This window comes from Pteropus medius, unplaced genomic scaffold, assembly GCF_902729225.1.
Source record: "Pteropus medius unplaced genomic scaffold, Ma_sr-lr_union100, whole genome shotgun sequence".
NCBI lineage: Eukaryota > Metazoa > Chordata > Mammalia > Chiroptera > Pteropodidae > Pteropus > Pteropus medius.
The window spans coordinates 5,830,404-5,851,592 of record NW_024354503.1 but is presented as its reverse complement, the minus strand read 5'-3'; the positions used below and the strand labels follow the sequence as shown (position 1 = coordinate 5,851,592).

Sequence of the window (21,189 nt, the reverse complement as noted above, 5' to 3'; positions counted from 1 at the left end):
TCTATGGAATGATCAGGATGTGACAGTGACAATGTCTAAAAAGCACCTATTATTTTTAAAACCTACTAGCACCAAGTTTTCGAACTAATACATTCCTCTCCTTGAAATAGCATTTGAACTTTTCACCCATACCTTATTAAAATTCATCCTGTTATATTCTGAATAATGACAAATATAAAATCGAGAAACAATGGTGTTGTCTAATATTCCACCAAATGGAAGCCCCATGACAGTAACTTTTTTTTCTTCACTGCTGTATCCTTACTGCCTAGCACGGCACTTATAACAAAGCAAGCACTTAAATTGCATAAATAAAACCACAGAAGAATCAGTTTATTCTCGCATGAACATAAAACTCCCTATTAGCACAGTTAGACTTTTAATTTTTTAAGTCAACAAACAAGACAAACTGACTGCATTCTGGGTTGAAGAAAATAACAGGATATGTTTATTTGTGAACCAGCAAGAAATAAATGAGAAAAAAATCCCACCAACAATTATACTTGAGTCAATATGAATTTTTATTAACACACATTTGTCAAAGTCTGTACAAACCGAAACATTCCTATGTTTTAAAATGTCCATTATTACAAACATACAAATAAACAAAAGGTGTTACCAAAAGTTAGCTACTTGATATCATGGTAAAACAGTGTCATGATTTTTAAAAACCAAAATTTCAAGACAGAGGTTTCTTCCTTCCCTTTTTAGAACTTGTGGAAAGTTAGAAAATGCATGGATTTGCTTTATATTAAATGCCAGGACCTTAAAAAAAGATTTAGTATAAAACTAAATATGTGTTTTTATATTGTCACTTCATGTAACAGAATTTCTCAAGTCTTTAAAATTAAAAAAAAACAAAAACCATGACTGTAACTTCTTTCACTCTTTTCCCCACAGTCAATGTATATGCATCTGAAAAATATTATCTGAGTTTGTCTTTACCTAAAAGCTTCTCATTCAAAAGGTTATAAAACTGTTTAGCACTGACCTTTCCCTTGCTTACAAGGGAAAATTACATCCCCTACTAAAATGATACAGAAGCAACATGGTCCATTGTTTCTCTTATCAGAAGGAAGCCAGCCACCCATTTCCACATCTCTGTCCCATTAAGTGCATGGCTCCACTTGTGAGAATGCTATCACAATTTATAAGCATTTACTCCTAGGAAATGCCTAGCAAGTTAAGCTTACTGCTACAATTTTGGTAGATTGAGGCACAAATGTCATCTGCCCTCATGATTACCTCTAACTTGAATACCTTCCTGATTAATGATTCCACGGTAATTGGTTTTACTGTTTCATGGCACACTACACAGCTCTAATTTCTTTCACAAACATCACATAGAGGACCTGAGAGTATGGTTAGAAATGCAAATTTATACTCTCTCCTAAAAAAGTAACTCCATGTGCCTACTGGGTCAAGAAGAGAAGACAGGACACAAACAATTCTGGCTAAGGCCAAGCTGCTTCTTGAAGCACCTGTTTTCAATACATTTCAATTAAAAACAGGGAGTGTCCAGACTGGGGTGGGTGAGGGGAGTGGGGACAAGGTACAGTAATATAATCTCATCAAATGAGACTCAGAGTTCATACTTGAGCAGCTTGTGCTGACCACTCCCCCACCCCAAATGCTCTGTAGTTCAAATATTATCCTATTTTGAATGTGCTCATGTTTAAAAAAATGTTCTCTGACAATGGCCCAGTATGACAATTGATGTAAGCAAGTAAAGGGTATTTTTTCAAAAAAGAAGTGGCAGTGTAAGAATTTAAAATCAGTCACATAAAACAATTAGGAAAGGGGTGGGGAAGGAAAGTGTCCAGTACAACCTGGACAACCTTTCTTTCTGCCCTTATGTATAAAGACAGACTGTTCAAATCTTCGCTACCTCCCTTAAGTATCTTCTTCAATGCTCTTCCAATAAACTCTCCAAAAGGCACTTAACTCCATACGTATGCATTGAATTGTTTCACCTTAATAATCAGTTTTTAAGACTCCAAGGTAACAAGAAAGAGAAGATTTGATTCTTTTACTAAAAGCTAGAGTAGGACTTTGTTTTTTTAAGAGGCATCACTTTTACAAGAAGAACAAGCTAGGCTACCATTATTCCTTTATCAAGAAAGTTTCTTTTTTTAAAAAATAAATAAAACTCTGGCTTCATAGTACAAAGTTCATACATAATATACCTGGAAAAAAACCCAAGAGTATAACCTGAAGCAAAAGGTTTATTGGAGAGAGAAAGCCTCATCCATTATATGAAATCTTAAGGTGGCAGTTTTCAAAGTTCAGAGGGTGGCAGTGATATGGAATTAATGCTGAACTATTTGCTCATGGGTATGGCAGGATGCAGTGATGGACCCAAAAGAATCATTCTGCACATAACACTGAGCAGTGACCACCACAAAAAACAAAAAAGAAGGAAAAAATAGTACTGAGAGAGAGACAAAGCTAATAGTACTGGGAGAAGGTGGGGGACAGGGGAGAAGAGAGAACTGGGAGCATGAGAGAGTAAGAAAGCCAGAGAGCTTAAAACCCCAAACATTCAAGCATGCAGTCATAACACAGCACAAACCAGGTGTTTCCATTCAGCCCACTGCAATCACACAAAGGAGAACTGTAATAAAATAGAAATTTCTTAAGAAAGCTTGCAGTTCCCAGGGAACAGCCACGTTGCCAACCCTAACCCAGGAATCCATTTGCTGTTGCTGGGAGCCTCCTTGTGGTCTCTCACGGAGAGGTTATAGCTCCTGACTTCTCAGACTTCTTGCTCTTGGACAAGGCAGCTGCTTGCTTCAGGAGCTCTCTGTTTTTGGCCTTTAAAAAAAAAAACAGTGCAAGAAGGACGTTTTAACAGGATAGGATATGTTTTTCATGCAGATGCTAAGTGGACAATGTAGAGGGTCAGGAAGATATGAACAAATTCCAGAGGTAGAAACTAACAGAAAACTCTAGGGCCATGTTCAGAGGGAAAAAAGTATTCGCTGGAGGTTAATCAGTGTACTTCAATCTCCTGGGATTCACTGTTATAAAAGGATGCTTTGTGCAACACAAACAAACAATGGAGTGCTTTAATGCACTGGATACACAGAATTTGATTCAGACATTTGGAATCACATCTGATTTATCCAAAATCAAAGAACACATTTATTAATTTTACTGTTATTGAGGAGAAAAGATCAGAATACATCCAAGAGTGAAACAATAAAAGATATCTATAATGTAGATTAATGTGATTTGTCAATACTTTGAGAAAAACAATCTAAGAGATGATCACTTAAAAAGAATCAGCTAAATACACATGAGTTACCACATAAAATAATCAGAGTCACCTGCAATTGTTCTGTGACTTCTTTGTGGGTTTTCTCCATTTGGTTCATTTTGGCTCTCATCTGAGATTCTTGGTATTGAAAATCAGCCTTCAATTCTGTGATCTGAGGTGAAAAAGGCAGAGTGACCAGAAGAAATTTCTGTGCAATGGAAAATGTTTTGGTATCAGAGAGTTAAATGGTTTATGAAATCCAGGGCTGTCCTGAAGATCCACACCTAAATCAAAGCTGGGGAATTCCATATCCTATTTTTTTCTAAAGATTTCCTGAAAATTACACAAAATCCTGAAGTAATATTTCTGATACTTAACCATTAGCAGGTTTTAAAGATTTAATGTATACCTCCAAATACCTACTTCCAAATAAATCAGTGATTATGATGCAATTTGACTGATGGTTTGAGAGAAACCATGAGAATAACTGCTGCTGTCATTTACTGAATTTTTTTACCCTGTTCCAGGCAAAATGATTATATTACTTCATTCAATTACTATGATAACCCTGTGTGGGATAATATCATTTTTCCCATTTTATAGATGGGAAAACCAAGGCTTAAAAAGGTTAAGTAACATGGCCAAGATCATACATGTTAGCAAGTGGCAGAGCTAGAATTCAAACCCCAGGCCTTCTTCTATTGACTATGCTATTCAAGGAGCACAGAAAAGAAATAAATCAGAAATGAGATGTGAGCTGAGTTTTGAGGCACAAGCAGCAATTGGAAGATGAAGGAAGGAGAAAGGCAACCAAGCAAAGGGAACAGCATGGGCATAGGCAGAGAGTACAAGACAACTGAGAGCTTGTTCAGATGACTGATGGGCATGGAAACTGGCAGGAGATGAGGCTAGAGATAGGCAAGCAGGGCACAAAAGAGCCTGCGTTCCAAGCCAACGAACATGACCATGATCTTCAAAGTTATAGGGAACAATCTATTTGTTTTTTGTCCTTTTAAGACCCTAACTTTGCAAAGCAGTAGAAATAAGTGTTCGTTTTGTCTCTATTTTGCAAATATCTTTTTATTGCCATTCTGCTCTAGTGCATGAAGAAAATATACATGGGTCTGCTTTCACCTGACAGTCATGTAATAAAGTGGAAAGAATACTGGTCTTATCTATGGTCATGCCTCCCTGAACACGCCCGATCTCATCTGATCTTGGAAGCTAAGCAGGGTTGGGCCGGTTAGTGGGATGGGGAGACCACCTAGGAGACTGGGTGCTGTGGGCATAAAAAAGAAAGAAAAAAAAAAAGAATATTGGTCTCCTCCCACGAATCTCCACCTCACTGAAAGAAGAAAGCATAGTACAGTAGAAAGAATGGTATAGTCAGAAGAACTTGAGTTCATTCCTTTGTTCTGCATTTCTTAGTTGTGTGAATTATACACATCATATAATTTCTTTGGGTCCCTTTCCTCCTCTGTTTAGACTGAAAGAACGTGTGCGAAGGTTTTAATGTAATATATGTCTGTTAGCCTTTGGAATGAATCACAGCATTCCAAACTTGGCACGAGACAACATACTGCCTCAGAAAAAAACAGCTAGTTGAAGAGATTGGAACTCTAAGAGGAAAAATATTGGAGGCACTCTGCATTTGTGAAATGATGATAATAATAATTCCTACCTAGAAGGGTTGTTATGAGGATAAATAAGTTAATATATAAAGCACTTAGAATAATAGAGTCAGGCACGCAGTACACATCCAATAGAAATCAGCTATTATTATTATAATTATTAATATATTAAGGCAAACATGAGATACTAAGAATTTGAAAATAAAAATACTAGACATGAGTCAGAACAAGGATATAAAAAGTTCCCTTAAGGAGGGAAGATGACTCTTAGACCAGAATAAGACTTTACTGAAGATAGTAACATGTTTAAAGGGTGGGTCACTCAGGAAGGAAGTTGTCAGCAATGGAAGCGAAGTGACACAAGAGCCATGAAGGAAGGCCTACCTGAACATTGTCCAGGGAAGAGGGAGACCTGGCCCACATATTTTCAGTATTACTGTCCCACAGACATGGCCATCCCAATAATAGAGATGGAGGCATCAGGTTCTCTTAGCCTGAGAGCATTAAAAATTCCAATTACACAACTACCTCCTCTTGTCCCAACTCATTGCTCATTCAGCACTTTCTGATTACAACCTTCCAAGGAAGCTCATGCTGAGAAGAATAGTACTCAGTTATGTGCCCCACTGTGAATTATGAGGGAGCATGGCAGTTTTATACATTATCTCTGTAAGCTTGGTTAACATGAGTTCTCCCTAAGAAGTGGAAGCTCCCTCCAAACGCTGAGAAAAATCAACTTTCTAAACCCACTAGACTGAAGTATAGATTCATTACAGTAATACAGTGCCATGAGTCATCTTGGCAGACAGCAAGCCTCTCCCCAGGATCTCCCAACCTTGCCACTGGATCTCTCTCAAAGCATCAATGGTAAGTACCCAACAAATATCAGTTAAATAGAGTTATTAGCATCACGCCCTATCCCACATATCTTACCCTCGCATCATTCTGGCCTGAGAGGCATTAACTACACCATACCTTTTTCTCTTTCTCTAAAATCATTTGATCCTTTTGATGCAGCATCTTCTTCAGAGTGGCCACTTCTTCCTTAAGTTGGGCAATGATGACAAAGTGGTCAGTGCCTGGTGAGTCTAGAGCCAGGTCTGGGGAAAAGCTGCATGGAAAATGGAGAGGAAAAAAATAGAGAAATAAAACTACAAAGAAAAGAATATCCTTTAGAAATAATAAACCACAAGGTGTAGCTAGGTGTCACCCACTGTTGAGAGTGCTTTTAATTGCCAATAGAACAATAAACAAACATGATCAAAAAGTAGGTGATCTATTTTCTCAGGGAAGGAAAGTAAGAAATGAACATGGATTTTCCTCAAATTGAAAACTTTTTGTTACAATTTCAACAAATTAGAAAATATGAGGGAGGCTCTGAATTCTACAGGATACTAAAATAAATAAACAACAAATAAACAAAATAAAGTGTTTTATAAGTATAAAACCATTAGGTAAATGGTTTTAAAATGGTTTTATTTAAAAAAAACTAAAGTAATGCATTCTCTCTGTACAACATGGAAGACTAATGAATAAAGAAAAAGGAGAAAAAATACTCAAATATGCTTCAATGTTTAAAAAATAAATGAGAAAAGAATGTAGTATAGAAAGGTTAATGGAAACTGTTAGAGATCAACCTGCAGAAGACACGAGGGGATAAAAACTAAGGTATAAGAACACAAATTTAAAGGTAGGTGAATATTTTAAAAGTGGAGCCAGGAAAGTGGATTGTAATTAATTAAAAACTGGGAGGCAGTTATAACAATAGATTGTTCAGAAACGAGCCTGGTAACATTTGGTATAGAACTGAATTGAAAATAGATATTTAGAAAAAAAAGGTTTGGTTCGCATGACATTAAAAAAGGACTGTCAAAAAAACAAAGGCTGTCAGAATGTTTCAAAGTGAAAGAAAGGCAAGAAAAAAAAACAAAAAGAAAGAAAATGTAATTTACCTTGTGCTATGAATGTTTGAAAGAGAGAAATGCAAACTCATGGAACAGGCTGTTAAGATGCTAATGCAGGAACATTCAAGTGGAACTTGTATACGTATGAAAATAATTTTTGTAGCAGCAGAAAAATCTTCCACATTTTCAAGTTATTAGGGGAAATTATTTTTTTAAATTAGCATGTGCATTTCAAGAAAAAGATCTTTTTCGGAGGACATTATGAAAGGCTATGTACCTAAGTTTTAAAGACCAGCATCCTACTTGAGGAAAACAATCACTGCTGGTGACCAGATGCAATAAAACACTCTGAACAGAAAGCTTAAGTTTTTTGCTGTCCGTACATAGTAATGGACAGCAAGAATAGCTGTAGTATCTCAAGAACAAAATAAGCTAAAAGAAGGTAAGCTTTAAGGACGGGTTGGTTAAACTAAAGAATATGAATGAGCTTTTTCCAAGTCATTCAAACGTAGCCTGGGTCATAAGTGAACACAAAACAGAAATAATGAATCTAAAGGCTGTGTGGATCTTTGCTTAGGCCTTTATAAAACAGGGCATTCCGAAAGGTTCACTCCTTGAGGTAGTTTTGTAGAATCATGCACCTGGCAGAGATGATGGGACAATCTGTGCCACATCCGCTTTTTTAAGACTGGCCAGACTGGTTGCTCAGAGAATAGTAAAGCTGACCAGAAAGATGGGCTTTATGGTTCCTTGCTCCCTGTAATCTGAATATCTAAGTTAAGCATTTCCAGAAGGTTCAATTTAAAAAGTTTAAAATCAGTGATACTAATTGTCAAAAAGACACCTTTGCAGAGTGTGAAATCAAGTTAATGAAGAAGGTAACAGGAAAGAGTAAACTTTACAGATTCTATACCTCCCTAAATAAACAAAATTCAGCCCTGGTAACTTATAAGCTGGTCTGCTCCCGAACCCACCACTGACTAGGAGGGAAAATTGAGATTGGGCATTTTCAGAATGGAAATGATTCCAATGATTCTAGGGAAGAATGTGTTAGGTGGTCTCACTTCAGGATGCTGGGCCCTGGAGGAACAAAAAAGTGGTTGGCCCCAAGACTCTGCTGGGAAGCAATCCACTGTACCAACACAGACGAGACACTCCGGGTATTAGGACAAAGCAGCTCATAAGAAGCATTGCTGAGAAGGAGAGATGAAAAAAAATAAAAATATGCATTTAGACAGGCTTAAAATAAAATAAAAATATTTAAATGAATCTCACTCTCTCCTAATCCAGCATCTGCATTGGGCTGTCTTTCTGTAGGTTAAGGAAGCATGGATCAGCCTTCGGACTGAGCAATACTGCCTTAACTCCAATTTGCCTCTGCTCTGCCCCTCAAGACTGACCCTTGCCTTGCTTGGAGGAGGCTATGTACAGGCACAGAATACAATGAAAAGCAGCCAACTATTGACTTCTTAGAATTAGTGTGGAGTTATTTGTGGACTGCAGAATTTGATTGTTATTAAATCTAATAACATGTTCTTATCTTGTAAAGACAAGATTAGAATTATAAAAAAATAACAGTATTGCTTGTTTATAAGATATCAAGTGGCTAGCGTAGTGCCCCTAAGAGGTTCACTGACAACCAGAGACTAGTTCCAAAGCACGCCCTAAAATGTATTACTGTTTCAGGAACTGCATATGTACTTCAAACGACTCACCTGTCTCCATTGGTTGTGACTGACTCAAACTTGGATTTTTTCTTTGGAATTTCATTTTGAATTGAAGACGTAGAAAGTGTTTTCTGGCTTTTAACGACAAAAACAGAGATACACACATTAGAAATCAAAGATAAATAAAACATCCCAATGATGTCAAATGGGACGAATGTAATATCATAGCTCTTCTATGCAAAAGCTATTTATTCTTGATTATTAAAATCCACCAAGGTGTTGATTTCATAGATCCTGGATGCATGGGTGATTTCTTTCCAAAGACCCTTAAAATTCTTAGCCTTAATTAAATATTACATGCCTTATTAATAATTCTGAGAACAGAGTCAATAAAATGTCAATATTAAGTATAATCTATCTTACAGTTTAAAAAGTACTTTTACATTCAATGTTTTACATGCCTCATTAATCTGTGAAGTATATACAAGGTATTATTTCTACTTTGCAGAAACTGAGGCTCTTCAATGCTAACTGATCTACCCAAGGATATACAGCTAGTTAATAGTAAAGCCAAGATCAGACACCAGGTTGACATATTTGAACTCCTAGTCCAGTTCTTCTTCACTCCATCTCTGTGAATCTCCTGGAGTCTGAGTTCCGTGACAACTCTAAAAATCAGTTTTAGCCCTAATAAGTGGACCTTCTAAAACTGGTATGCAACCCTTTCACGTTAATAAATGTTTAAGTGTTAAGTCTAAAGGATACTTCGGACCCTTTCTTATTTGACATCTTTTCTGTATTTGATACCACTGACCATGCCATCCTCCTCCCTCCCAACTTTACTGAGGAATGACTGACAAATATAATTGTATGTATGTAATGTATACAATGTGATGTTTTAACATATATACACATGATAAAACAACTACTAAGATCAAGATAATTAACATGTTCATAACCTCATGTGGTTAACTCTTATTTTTTTATGGTGAAAATGCTTAAAATTTACGCTAAGCAGCTTTCAGGTACATAATACCATGCTAATTATAGTACTCTACAATACACTAGATCCCCAGTTCTTATAACTGAATATATATTTCCTTTGACCTACATTTTCTCATTTCCCCCTCCACCAGCACCTGGCAACCAACATTCTTTTTGTTTCTATGAAATCAGTTTTTAAAAAAATATTCCACATAAAAGTGATACCATACAGTATTTGTCTTTCTGACTCATTTCATTTAGAATGATGCCCTCCAGGTTCATCCATGTTGTCACAAATGGCAGGATTTCCCTCCTTTTTAATGGTCGAATAATATTCCATTGTGTATATATACCACATTTTCTTTATCTATTCATCTATCGAAGAACATTTAGGTTGTTTCCACATCTTGGCTATTGCTGCTGGATCACAGGGTAGTTCTTTTTTTAATTTGGGGGGAAACTACCATACTGTTGTCCACAATAGCTGTACCAATTTACAGCCCTATTCACAGTGTATATGAGTTCTCCTTTCTCTACAACTTGGCCAACATTTGCTGCCTCTTGTCTTTTTAATAACAGCCATCCTATTATTGTGGTGATATCTCATTGTGGTTTTGATTCATACTTCCCTGATGATTAGTGATGTTTTTAGCACCTTTTCATGTATCTATTGGCCATCTGTATGTCTTCTTTGGGAAAATGTCTATTTGGGTCCTTTACGGATTTTTTAATTGGATTATTTACCTTTTTTTTTTTGCTATTGAATTGTATGAGTTCTTTATGTTTTTGGATATTAACATTTTATCAGATATATGGTTTGCAAATATTCACCCTGTCCTTCTTGAGTGCTTCTTGAGTTATGTTCTTATCCTCCATCTAAGAGAATGGTTTCAATAACTACTGATCATATCGGTTGAAAATAATGTTCCTCAGATCACCTACATCAGAATCATTTGGGATGTTTATAAAACGATACATATTCCAGGACTCTATCCTAGATCCTACTAAATTAAACTCTGGGTGGGGCCACAGGACTTTGCATTTTAAAATAACCTTTATTCCCACTGACTCTCATGTGCTTCCAATGGCTCATGTCCAAAATTCTCTCCTGAGTTCTAGGCAAAGCTCCCATTAAATAATTCTTGATGCTTCAAACTCAACTTTTCAAAATTGAACTTCTCTTCTCTCCTTCCTATATTCTAAGTTAAGGATATAGCTATTCACCCAAGTAAGAAACCTGAGAATTATCCTTTACTCATCCAGCTTCTGACCATCTATCTGTTCATCATATTATCTAATTCTCCCTCCAAAGTCTATTCCTGAATCTGTTTCTTTGATCTTCAGTGTCACTGCCTCAGTGAGGTTCTCATGTTAACATCGCTTACTTGGACTCTTACAAAAAACGCTTCTTCACTAGCCCCTAGTCTCTTTTTCCTCCAGAGCTCTCTCCATAATAATCAGGGTTAAATTTTTTTACTGATGCCAATATCAAACTCATGCTTCTCACCAAGTCTACGGAATCCCTTTTCCTCTCATTCCCCAGCTCCCAGTCATAAGCTCCAGCAACAAAAAAGGACTTGGAATTCCCCAGAGTTTGGTGTGGTTTCATGTCCTCTATGTTTTTGCAAATGCTGTTCCCTCAGCCTAGGATGCCTCTGCCTATTCCTTATCCAACGATTCTGACTTATCCTAAGATCCAGCTGCAATACAAGCTCTTTTCTGAGACTTCCTTTCCTGACTTCCTAAGGCAGTTAATTACTACTGCCTCTCATGCCTGGAACTCGATGTTTCCACTGTGGAATTAACATTTTCATGTTTCCACCAAATTACACTACAATGATCTGATTACAGGTAGGGTCAATCTTCCCTATCAGACCGATACTTTTGGTGAGCAGCGTGATTCTTTTATTCATCTCTGCATTCCTGGCTGAATCTGTGCTTCATGAGAGTACTTAATAATGTTTGCTAGATGAACAAAATAAATCATAATGATACAAATAACAAAGAGTAAATAAAATGTACTGAATGCTTCCTATATACCAGTTATAAAACTAATCACTATGCATGTATTACATAATTTATCTTCACAACAACTCCATGAGGTAATACTATTATTTCCTTCATTTTACAGATGAAAAAACTTGCCCAAGATCCCAAGAGAGAACCTGGCAAAGGCAGGATTCAATGCAGAGCCAAAACTCTTAACAATACCATGAAAGGAAGCTTAAGACAACAATGAAAAGACATCTCTTTGACTGGATCCCACCAAGATGAACTTACAACATCAACCACCTGGCCAAACATGCATAAAAAAGCTACATCCCTCAGAAAGTAAAATGTCCAATCTTCTAGGAGATAATCCAGTCTAAGGATGAGAACATTACATGTGAGTAAGTTCCACAAACTTTTCAGACACAATACAAATCAAGTCAGGAAATTCTGACCCCTTATGGAAGTCTCCCTAGCTCTTGGAAAAGACATAAATTATAAAGTATAATAAAGGAGATTTCTCCTATAGGCTAGTAACTAGAGAGAAAAGAACAGAAAAATTTTTACAAAATGGTATCTTCTATGGCTAATTGTATGAGCATTACATCTGATCTACCAGCATCTCTAGTTCCATCTTATGCATCTGGGGGTTACCTGTTATAATGGCTGCCACCACTCAGTCGACTGTACTGCTCCTTCTCCTGGTGGCTGGCACGGGAAGAGCTGCTCAGGTGCTTCCTCTGCTCTTTGGTCTTCTGAAGGACCCGTTTGTATGAAAGTGTGCACAGCCAGCAGAGCAATTTCCCATCTACCTGAAAGACAGAAGACAAAGATAAAAAAGAGGGAACATAGTGCATGAGTACTACAGAACACAGGTACTGGGAGCTAGAACCTCTGAGCTAAGTCCAGCTCTACCATTTACAAGCTGTGAGAACTTAGGCAAGTCACTGGCACTCTCTCAGGCTCAATTTCTTCATCTTTAAAATGGGGGATAATAGAACCTACTTCAGAGGGTTGTCGGAAGGATTAGTGACATAATATAGGTAAAGCATGGTGCCAGACACACAAAAATTGCTTGATAAATATAAGCTGCTAATTTTATGTACCTTTTTGTTTCATTTTTATTCAACTTAACAATCACAGACCGGAGCAAAGTTCTCATAAGAATTTCAAAAGGCACAAATATCGCCATGGTGCTCATTAAGGAAAATTCAGCAGGGAGAAAAGAAGACAGAAGATGAAATATAAAATTTACACTTCAGTTTTAATACCTTATAAATGGCTCAAAATGGTATGCTGGATATCTTTTCTCAGACAGAATGGCTCCAGGAAAAGACCAATGTGCAAGTAGTTTTCAGGGCTCTAGTCCCTGAAGGTGGCCTACCATGGCACTTTGAATTAGAAAAAGTTGATCTTTTTGGCCAGAAGCAGCTCAGCACCAGGGAGCAGGGCACAGGGCCTCCAAAATCCTCTGAAGTTTGGGTGCCTCTGTGCAGCACTTAGGCTGTAAAATCGTTTGTGGGGCAGCTTGGTGCATGTAGCAAAGCAGCAGAGCTGGTCGGAATTACTCAGAGTGGGAGGAAGTGTGCTGATATTTTATGGAAGTTTCATCTTCATGTCTTGTTCCTGAAATTAGATCTTGTGCCCCATCTTGAACATGGGTAGGTCATATCATTATTTATCTGAAGTATTTTTATCTTGTTAGCAAAATCCTCTTTGCACCCCATCCCTCCAACCCATTAGCAAGGCCATCAGTCTGAATTTATCCACTGCTTTTCAACTTCACTGCTTCCATCCAAATAAAGCCATTCTCTCTCACAACTCCAAGAGCTACCCGAATAAGCACTGTAATTCCCCTCTTAAGTCCTTATAAACCATTTTCACCTAACTGCCAAAGAGGGCTTCTTAAATATAAATCTGATTATATCTCAACTCTCCTTAAAACCCAAGGGTTTCTCATTCTATCTAGTATAAAATCCAAACTTTTTACCACGGCCTATGTTGATCTAAATGTAGTTCTTACCTGCCTCTATAACCTCATTCCCTTTTTCTTTCTTATGTTCACTCTACCTTCTGTTCTTCTCATGTGCCGAGCTCACTCTTGCCTCAGGGTCTTTTCATGGCTGGTCCTTCTTTATGGAATCTTTGCCCTCCAGAGACACCATGACTGCGATCTTCAGCTCAAATGTAACTCCCTAGAGGTCCTCCTGATTGTCCAATTCCCAGTCACTCTCTACAATATATTCTATTTCTTTATAGCACTTACATCTAATATTTATGTTTACTTATTTCCTTGTTTGCTCTCACCTGCCTCTCTCTCATACACATGAATATAAGCTCTGTGAGAATAAGGTCTTTTATATTTAGTTCATTAGTATATTTCCAATACTTAGAACAGTGTTTGATACATGATAAGCATTTAATTATTTGTTAATGAATGTATAAATGAATTTTAAAACCCAACTTCAAGCTGGTTCATTTCAAGGTTATGGGATATGGCCTGAAGGCTTGATTTTAAAACACTCTGGAAGACCTTGCTCAGAAAAGAGCTTTCTTCACTGAAGAAGGGTTTGAAAACAAGGCAACCCCACTGAACAAAAAAAATAGCACACCAAACCACAGGACACTTTATTTAAAGATTTCTCTTTTAAAAATAAACTTTAAAAATATAAAATTACCCTCTGAGAATTAAAGTATCAAAAAGAAATTATCATAAATAACACTAAGTACTTATTAAACACCAGATTCCTTTCCAAGGGCTTTACACAGAACAAAACTTTCATGACATTGAGATCTGATCAGCCTCATTTACAAATGAGAAAAATGAGGAAATGATAGATTAACTTGCCCAAAATCAGAAAACAAATAAGTGACAGACCAAGATTTCAACCCAGGCATTCTGAGTCCAGATCACCACCCTCAATCCCCAAGTTTAGCCCTCATAAAGTTTATGAACATGTGATTAAGGATGCCTCAAAATTTCCAAACTCTTAAGGTAGGATTATAACTAAGAAAGTAGAAACTTAATGAATTCTAGTGTAATCTAATTAAGAATATATAGGTACCATTAATTGAGTTATATTATCTGCTAGGCTCAAAATTAAGTGTTTTATATACCTATCTCAATTAAATCTCCCTATGTCCTTGTGAACTAGCTACTGTCATTCCCACTGGAAAGATGATAAAATTGATGCATAACCAGAGAACTCGCCCAGGACCATCCAGCTAGCCGAGGTCTGGGAGACTGCAAAGCTTGTACCCCAACTATTATTATATGCTACCTCCTGATTACTAGTTCAGCTTCTCCAGTATCTTGATTCAGGGAAGAGGTACCTTGGTTGGCAGACAGGAGCATTCTGGTAACTGGAAAGTTATATCCTCCCATTGTAAATCAATGAATCTGGTAGTAAGAGCCAGCTCTTTGGAGCTTAAGCATCTTTGAGAAGTACCTCTGAGTACTGAAAAAGTACTCAGAGTTTCTGTACCAAATTCTTTCATTCAAAAAATATTTATTGAAGAGAATAGATCATCGGTTGCCAGAGGTGGGAAGTAGGAGAAATGGGTAAAGTCAAAAGGCACGAACTTTCAGTTATAAAATAAGTCATGGGGATGTAATGTACAGTATGGTGACTATAGTTAATAATACTGTAGTGCACATTTGAAAAGTGCTAAGAGACTAGATCTTAAAAGTTCTCATCATAAGAAAAAAAATTCTGTAACTATGTATGGTGATGAAGGTTAGACTTATTGTGATCATTTCGCAATCTATACAAATATCAAATCATTATGTTATATGCCTGAAACTTATATAACATTGTATGTCAATTATACCTCAATAAAAGATATATGAAACAATCAGTTCAGTCACTTTAAAAAAAAAGTAGAAAATGAAAACCATAATTTTTCTCAATAAATAACAATAAGCTGGAAAATATATTTCAGATTAATATTTTGGACATGTCAGAGAAGGGAGAGAAGGTAGTTTTCAAGAAAGTATGACTCTTATCAATCTAAAAAAATACATATATTTATTGAGCACCTATTGTGTGCCAAACTGCTAGAAATATAGCAGAGAACAAGATGGACAAAGAGCTCATATTCTAGTAGAGGTGGATAAACACGTAAGCAAATAAACAAGATAATCTCTCATAATGTTACATGCTATGAAGACAAATAAAACAGGGTAAAATGATAAAGTGACTGAGGGAGTTAGTAAAAGGTCTCTGTATAGAGGTGACATCTGAGTTGAGACGTGACATGAGAAACCAGTTAAGACACTCTGAAGAAGGCTATATTAGGCAAAAGGAAAGCCCACGCAAAGGTGGGAATGAGACCAGCATGTCTGAAGGACTGAAAGGTGGACAATGTGGCTGGAACAAGGTAAGAAGTGAGGAATGTGATGGCAGATGAGACCAAGAGTCAGGTATGGGTCATGCAGGCCATGGAAGGAGTTTGGATTTTATTCTAAGTGCAGCTGGAACCCACTGGAGGGCTTTAAACAGAACAAATATGAACCATTTTGATTCCACCAAGATACCATCATTTCACACAGAGCTTTCCTCTATGTCATCTTCTTGTGGTCTTTAATTTTGACAAATAGAAATATTTAAAGAGCCAGATGGAAAAACTTGGAATACGATTCTATCTTGCTAAATTACAATCTCTCTTTTACAGAGTTCTAAAGAATTCTGCCAACACCACTTCATTTATGTGGGATACTGATCACTATAATTCAGATTCTCATGAAATACTAACTCATGAGCTATTAGATACAATAGTCTACATATGATAAATGAAGAAAACAAAGACTGAATATCTTCTTCAAGTCAATAACAGAACTAGGAGAGGAAGTGAGAAATCTTTCTGTTATAAATATACATACCTTTTTAACACAATTGGCCCGCCTTAATTTCTCTGAAAGAAAAAAAAACTCAAGAAAAACAGAGATTTACCTTCTTTCTGTCATCTTTCCTGTCAAATGCACACTGCTGCTTGCACTGTTCACAAGAATATGGTGGTCCATACTTCTTCTCTGAATTTGTGCAGCGCTGGCATTTGTTGCCAATAAATGCTGCAATTATATTGCAATACTGACAAGGTTTGGGCTTAATTAGAAAAAAAAAAAGGGTCAAGTAAGTATATTATAAAATACCAATGCCTTTGTTAAAGCAATGATTCCTATTACATAGTCCACTAGTCATGGTAAAAATGTATTCCCAATTTCAAAAATTTCCTTTTTTATTTATCAAGTGAAACCCAGTTCCTAACACTATATAAAGTGTTTTCATGTGGAAGACTATTAATTTTAAAAATAAAGAAACAAATAACAAAAACCCATTAATGTATATGCTGGAACTTTTATGAGAAATTCAATAGAACCAGTTCTTTGGAGAAACCAGCAAATGCTTCCAAATTGCTGAAAAGGCCCCTTTGCCATTATCAGTATATAAACATGTAGGGAGAAGTATCTTAAAGAACATAGTATCCTGAACCCTAACACTGAGAGGAAAAAAAAATCATTCATCAAAATGAACAGTGAACTGTACCAAACAATGGGATCAAGTCATAGGCTCTACCTTTCCTCTCCACTTTCCATACTTGTTACTGAAGCCTCCCAGGAAAATTACAATCATAATCCTGACATAGTGACTATAAACACAGAACTCCTCAATATTAAGTATTAGCTAAGTTTGAAAAAAAATACTAAATTTTTAGCATAAAGTATTTACATATAACTAGTTCTTCTAATAAAAATATGGTAATTATATTAATAGTCCACAGAATGTAAGGTTCCAAGAGACCTGGGCACTCACTGGTAGGTACAGAGAAACCCTACTTACCGTTCCATACAACTGCACATTCTGAGCACACTTCTTGCATATTGTATTGGTTTTACTGTTAAGGAAGAAAAAGACACAAGGTTTCTATAAGAAAAAAGTTGTTTTACTCGGAACATCTGAACACTGATTCCTCCTTAAGCCTACGAATGTGCTCATTGCTAAGTTCCAAGATGAAATATTGTCTGGACACTTGGTTAAATGAAGGTTGAGTATCTGGCCAATAGCTCTTTTAGTTATTTTGTGGTTATCAATTTTATTAGATCAGATAAAATGAAGCTTGGTTTAAAATAGTGAGTTATTTTTAATTATGACATCTCCAAGTATCACTAAGTAAAATTATTAGATATGGAGAGGACTCTCAAAAAAAAATACTTAGACTGAAAAGGACTAGCAGAAAATAAATTAATTCTCCTCAATTCAGATGAATTGCTGAGTAATTTGATGTAAAGATTAAGTGTATGCGTTTGGAATATAAAATCAGAGATACTATCCATGTTGACCTTTCTCTGTCTATACTCTCCTGTATAGGTAAAAGTATATGAAATTCCCAGATGCAGGGAACTAGATACTATAACCAAATATTTTGTCAATATTTCCAATTTTTCTTATAGCCAAGCACTGACAGAAATTAAAATGACTTTTCACCTTGTAATGATCCAAAGGTCATAATATTACCTAAATGCCTGAACTGAATATCTTCAAATAGTCTAACCCTTCACAAAGGAAGATACAAACAAGTGCTTGATGTGCAAGAACAGTTAAAACAATATTTTGGAGCTAAAAATTAAATCATACAAAAATCCAGCCTATGTGTTATTTTGTGATTATTTTATCATACAATTTCTATGAAAGTGACAATAAAGTCAAAAGAGACAAAAGAAAAATCTCGAAGTAGAAAACATTTAAAAAAGAGATATTCAAACAAAATATTTTCCAGGGCAACTTTCTGACATTTTAAAATGGCAGTATAAGAAATGAAGTACATTGAAAGACCTCTAGAAAGAGGATTAGCAACAGTGATTCTGTGATGCTAAACATTTTGGTTTATACTTTTACTTATTAATGAAGGAGTGGGATATATATATATATATATATATATATATATATATATATCAATATATATAAATGTTCCTGACATCTTAGAAAACATGCAAAGAAAAACTATTTCCATGATCCATCTTGAATTCATTTTGATGTATGCTGTGAATTAAGGGTCAAACTTCATTATCTCACCCCACACACAAAAATTAACTCAAGATAGAGCCTAAATTTAAATGTAAAAGCTAAAACATAAAGCTTCTAGTGTATATTCTGTATGTTTCCATGTATGAGTGAGCAAACAGATCCCACCCTGCTTAAAAGGCACTATCACCTACACGTGCAGTTCTACAAAAGTTGAACTCACTACACCAACAAACCACTTTGCTGTTATAGAAAAGTCCCCCAAAGATGTTGTTCACTCACACCTGTTTTTCACACTTTTTAAAATGAGATTCACACAAGGCAAGTGTAAAGGCAAGTGAATTTCAAATTTGACTAGGACTAACAAACTCTTTATCAGGACTGTCATCTTTGTCACATTTCCAAAAGCATGTTCTTTTGGCTTATAAATTCTTCAAGCTCTGTATATAAACATACTGAAACACGAGGCTCATGTTTTACTGTCATGGTTTCTTTGTGTCATGCTCAGTGAAAACTATACCTCTCCTGCTGGTACTCAGTCCTACAGTAGGTGCACTTCACAACAGGGTGTGCAATCCGACATTCCTGAAATGAAATGAGGATATAATTTTAAAAGGCAGTCAGAAATGGAAACAACCTTCAATACTCAATAGGCCTGGGTACCATTCCCAGTATAGCCACTGTGTTTAAATGAGTCACTTAAAACTTTTTTTTTTTTACTCTGTAATATTGACATCACTGCCCTGTATTGATGTGGGAGTTAAGTTAGAAGTTATATGGAACTACGCTGTAGTCATAAATTGTAATACAAAGGTATGTATGAATAAGCCTCAGACTGGGAGTCAGAAGCCCTGGATTCTCGTCCAATTCTGCCACTGCCACTGTGTGATTTTTCAGCAGGTTCACTTGTGAAATTAACGTGCTGGATTAAAATTATTAGTGTTTACATATATAAAACTTCCTTAAAATACATATATATTTACTGTAATATAATTTTTAAGGCTGGCTTGGTAACTTAACTGTGCCTCAAACAGCTCTTCTATTCACTTAAATTGACAAAGCAAGATGAAGCAACTTAAACGAAAAAGAATTTAAACCATCTGGGGTAAAAACTGATCAACAGCTGGTTAGGACGAGGATCGCAGGGCACCAACTGGATGCTGAAAAATCATCCTTTTGCTTCGTGCTCTTGACTGTGGGGCTTTTCTAAAAAGCCTCTCCACCTCTGACTCTGAGACTGAATGAAAAGTGTCTATAAGGCGCCAGAGTTCGAGACACTCCTCCCAGGCAGCACCCAACTCTAAAGTTCAGTCCTAGGCGGGGCACGGGGTCCCTCAGCCTGCAACCAGGCAGACCCCCGTGGCGGGGAAGCCAGCCCAAGAAGGATGTCCAACGCAGCTGGTCCAGGCTAAGCAGGGGACCCAAAGTCCCCTACCCCGACCTTACGGGGTCCGAGTACAATCCCTCGCGGTTGCTAAGCACCCGGACAAGCCAGCCGCGGGGGCCTAGACCGGGTCCGGGACGCCCCAACGTGCCGCAACAGCACCCGACAGGGCCGGTGCGGCTCCACAGCTAGGCAGGCCTGCCACGCCCTGCCCGGGGGACCCGCCGGACGACCCCGCAGAACCAGGGGCTCCGGGCCGCGCCTCCAGCGTCCCAGCTCCCGGCCGCCGCCCCAGCCCGCGCACCTTGCACAGCTGCTGCCCCTGAGACAGCGCCTCGAAGGGGAAGCGCTGGTGGCACTTGGTGCAGGCGTAGAGCGCCGCCATGTCCGGCCCGGGCCGTGCTCTCCACCCCACCGGCCCGGCCCGCCGCTTTATCTGACAGTCTGAGACACAACCTGGCGGCGGCGGCTGCAGGCTGAAGGCAGCAGGCTACAGCAGGCGGGCGGGCGGGTGCGGCCCGACCAGGGCGGGTGCGGCGGTGCTGATCGCCTGTTTACTAGTTCATTTCGACGTCCATCAAGCACGAAAGGGCGGAACACGGAGCTTCTGACAACTCTGATTCGGTCTGGACTGGAGTACGCCGCTTATGACGCGTGCGGCCTCGATTATGTAAAGCGCAGTCACGCGGGGGCGCTGCTGGGAGAGTGACGGTCTCCCGCCCCGACATCGGAAGCGCCCAGACTCCACCTACTTAGCTCTTCGTTCCCGCCCTCGCTCCTCCTCTCCCCGGCCGCGGTCGCAGCCGTGCCTCTCGCGATACCTCTTTGGAGTTGTGATGTTTTGGTTTCCATGGAGTTGCCCTCTGGGAACGGAAGGGGCGAGGCTGCGCTGAACGTGGCGCATTGTTGAACTAGAATTTGGGCACCACCCAGAGCTTGAAGAATGTGCGGGGAGTGTGAGAGAACCCCTCCATTATTGTGTCAAGAGGGCCCTCGCACAGCCTTATCATTCGAAGGATAAGGAAAAATCATGAGAGGCAGATTAGAGGGGTAGTGTCAGCTCCGAGCTGATGGAGAAGGGAAGGCTTAGGTGGTGAGACATCCAGTTGAAAGAATGCACGAGGAGTTGACATGAGAATGAAACGGCAGGCACCAACTTTATTGTGGGGAGCACACCTCTTATTCACCTTCCCCTCCCAGGGGGCCACATGGGCTAATTTTATGTCAGAGAACAATAGTGGCATTCGGCCACACATGCGTGATACAACAAGCTGAGTAATGTTTACATATGTTAAAAGCAGACGCATTTCTGTGCTAATATAACATTCTAATCAGGGTCATAGTCCTAG

General features: G+C 38.0%; 1 protein-coding gene across 2 annotated transcripts; it reads right to left on the bottom strand.

The window, feature by feature from the left end:
• Positions 1-497: 497 nt before the first annotated feature.
• Positions 498-20,321, bottom strand: FAM76A (family with sequence similarity 76 member A). 2 transcript variants are annotated; one of them, XM_039854183.1, is made up of 10 exons: positions 20,145-20,290; positions 18,977-19,041; positions 17,275-17,329; positions 16,387-16,539; positions 12,089-12,246; positions 8,510-8,596; positions 7,859-7,987; positions 5,866-6,001; positions 3,330-3,431; positions 498-2,814 (listed from the first exon to the last, which is right to left on the bottom strand). In XM_039854183.1, the coding sequence occupies exons 1-10, from the start codon at positions 20,223-20,225 to the stop codon at positions 2,728-2,730; spliced, it is 1,053 nt and encodes a 350-aa protein (XP_039710117.1). In that variant the 5' UTR covers positions 20,226-20,290; the 3' UTR covers positions 498-2,727. The 2 variants fall into 2 exon arrangements, with proteins under 2 accessions (XP_039710117.1, XP_039710118.1); XM_039854184.1 differs by lacking the exon at positions 7,859-7,987 and having other exon boundaries at positions 20,145-20,321.
• Positions 20,322-21,189: the final 868 nt, after the last annotated feature.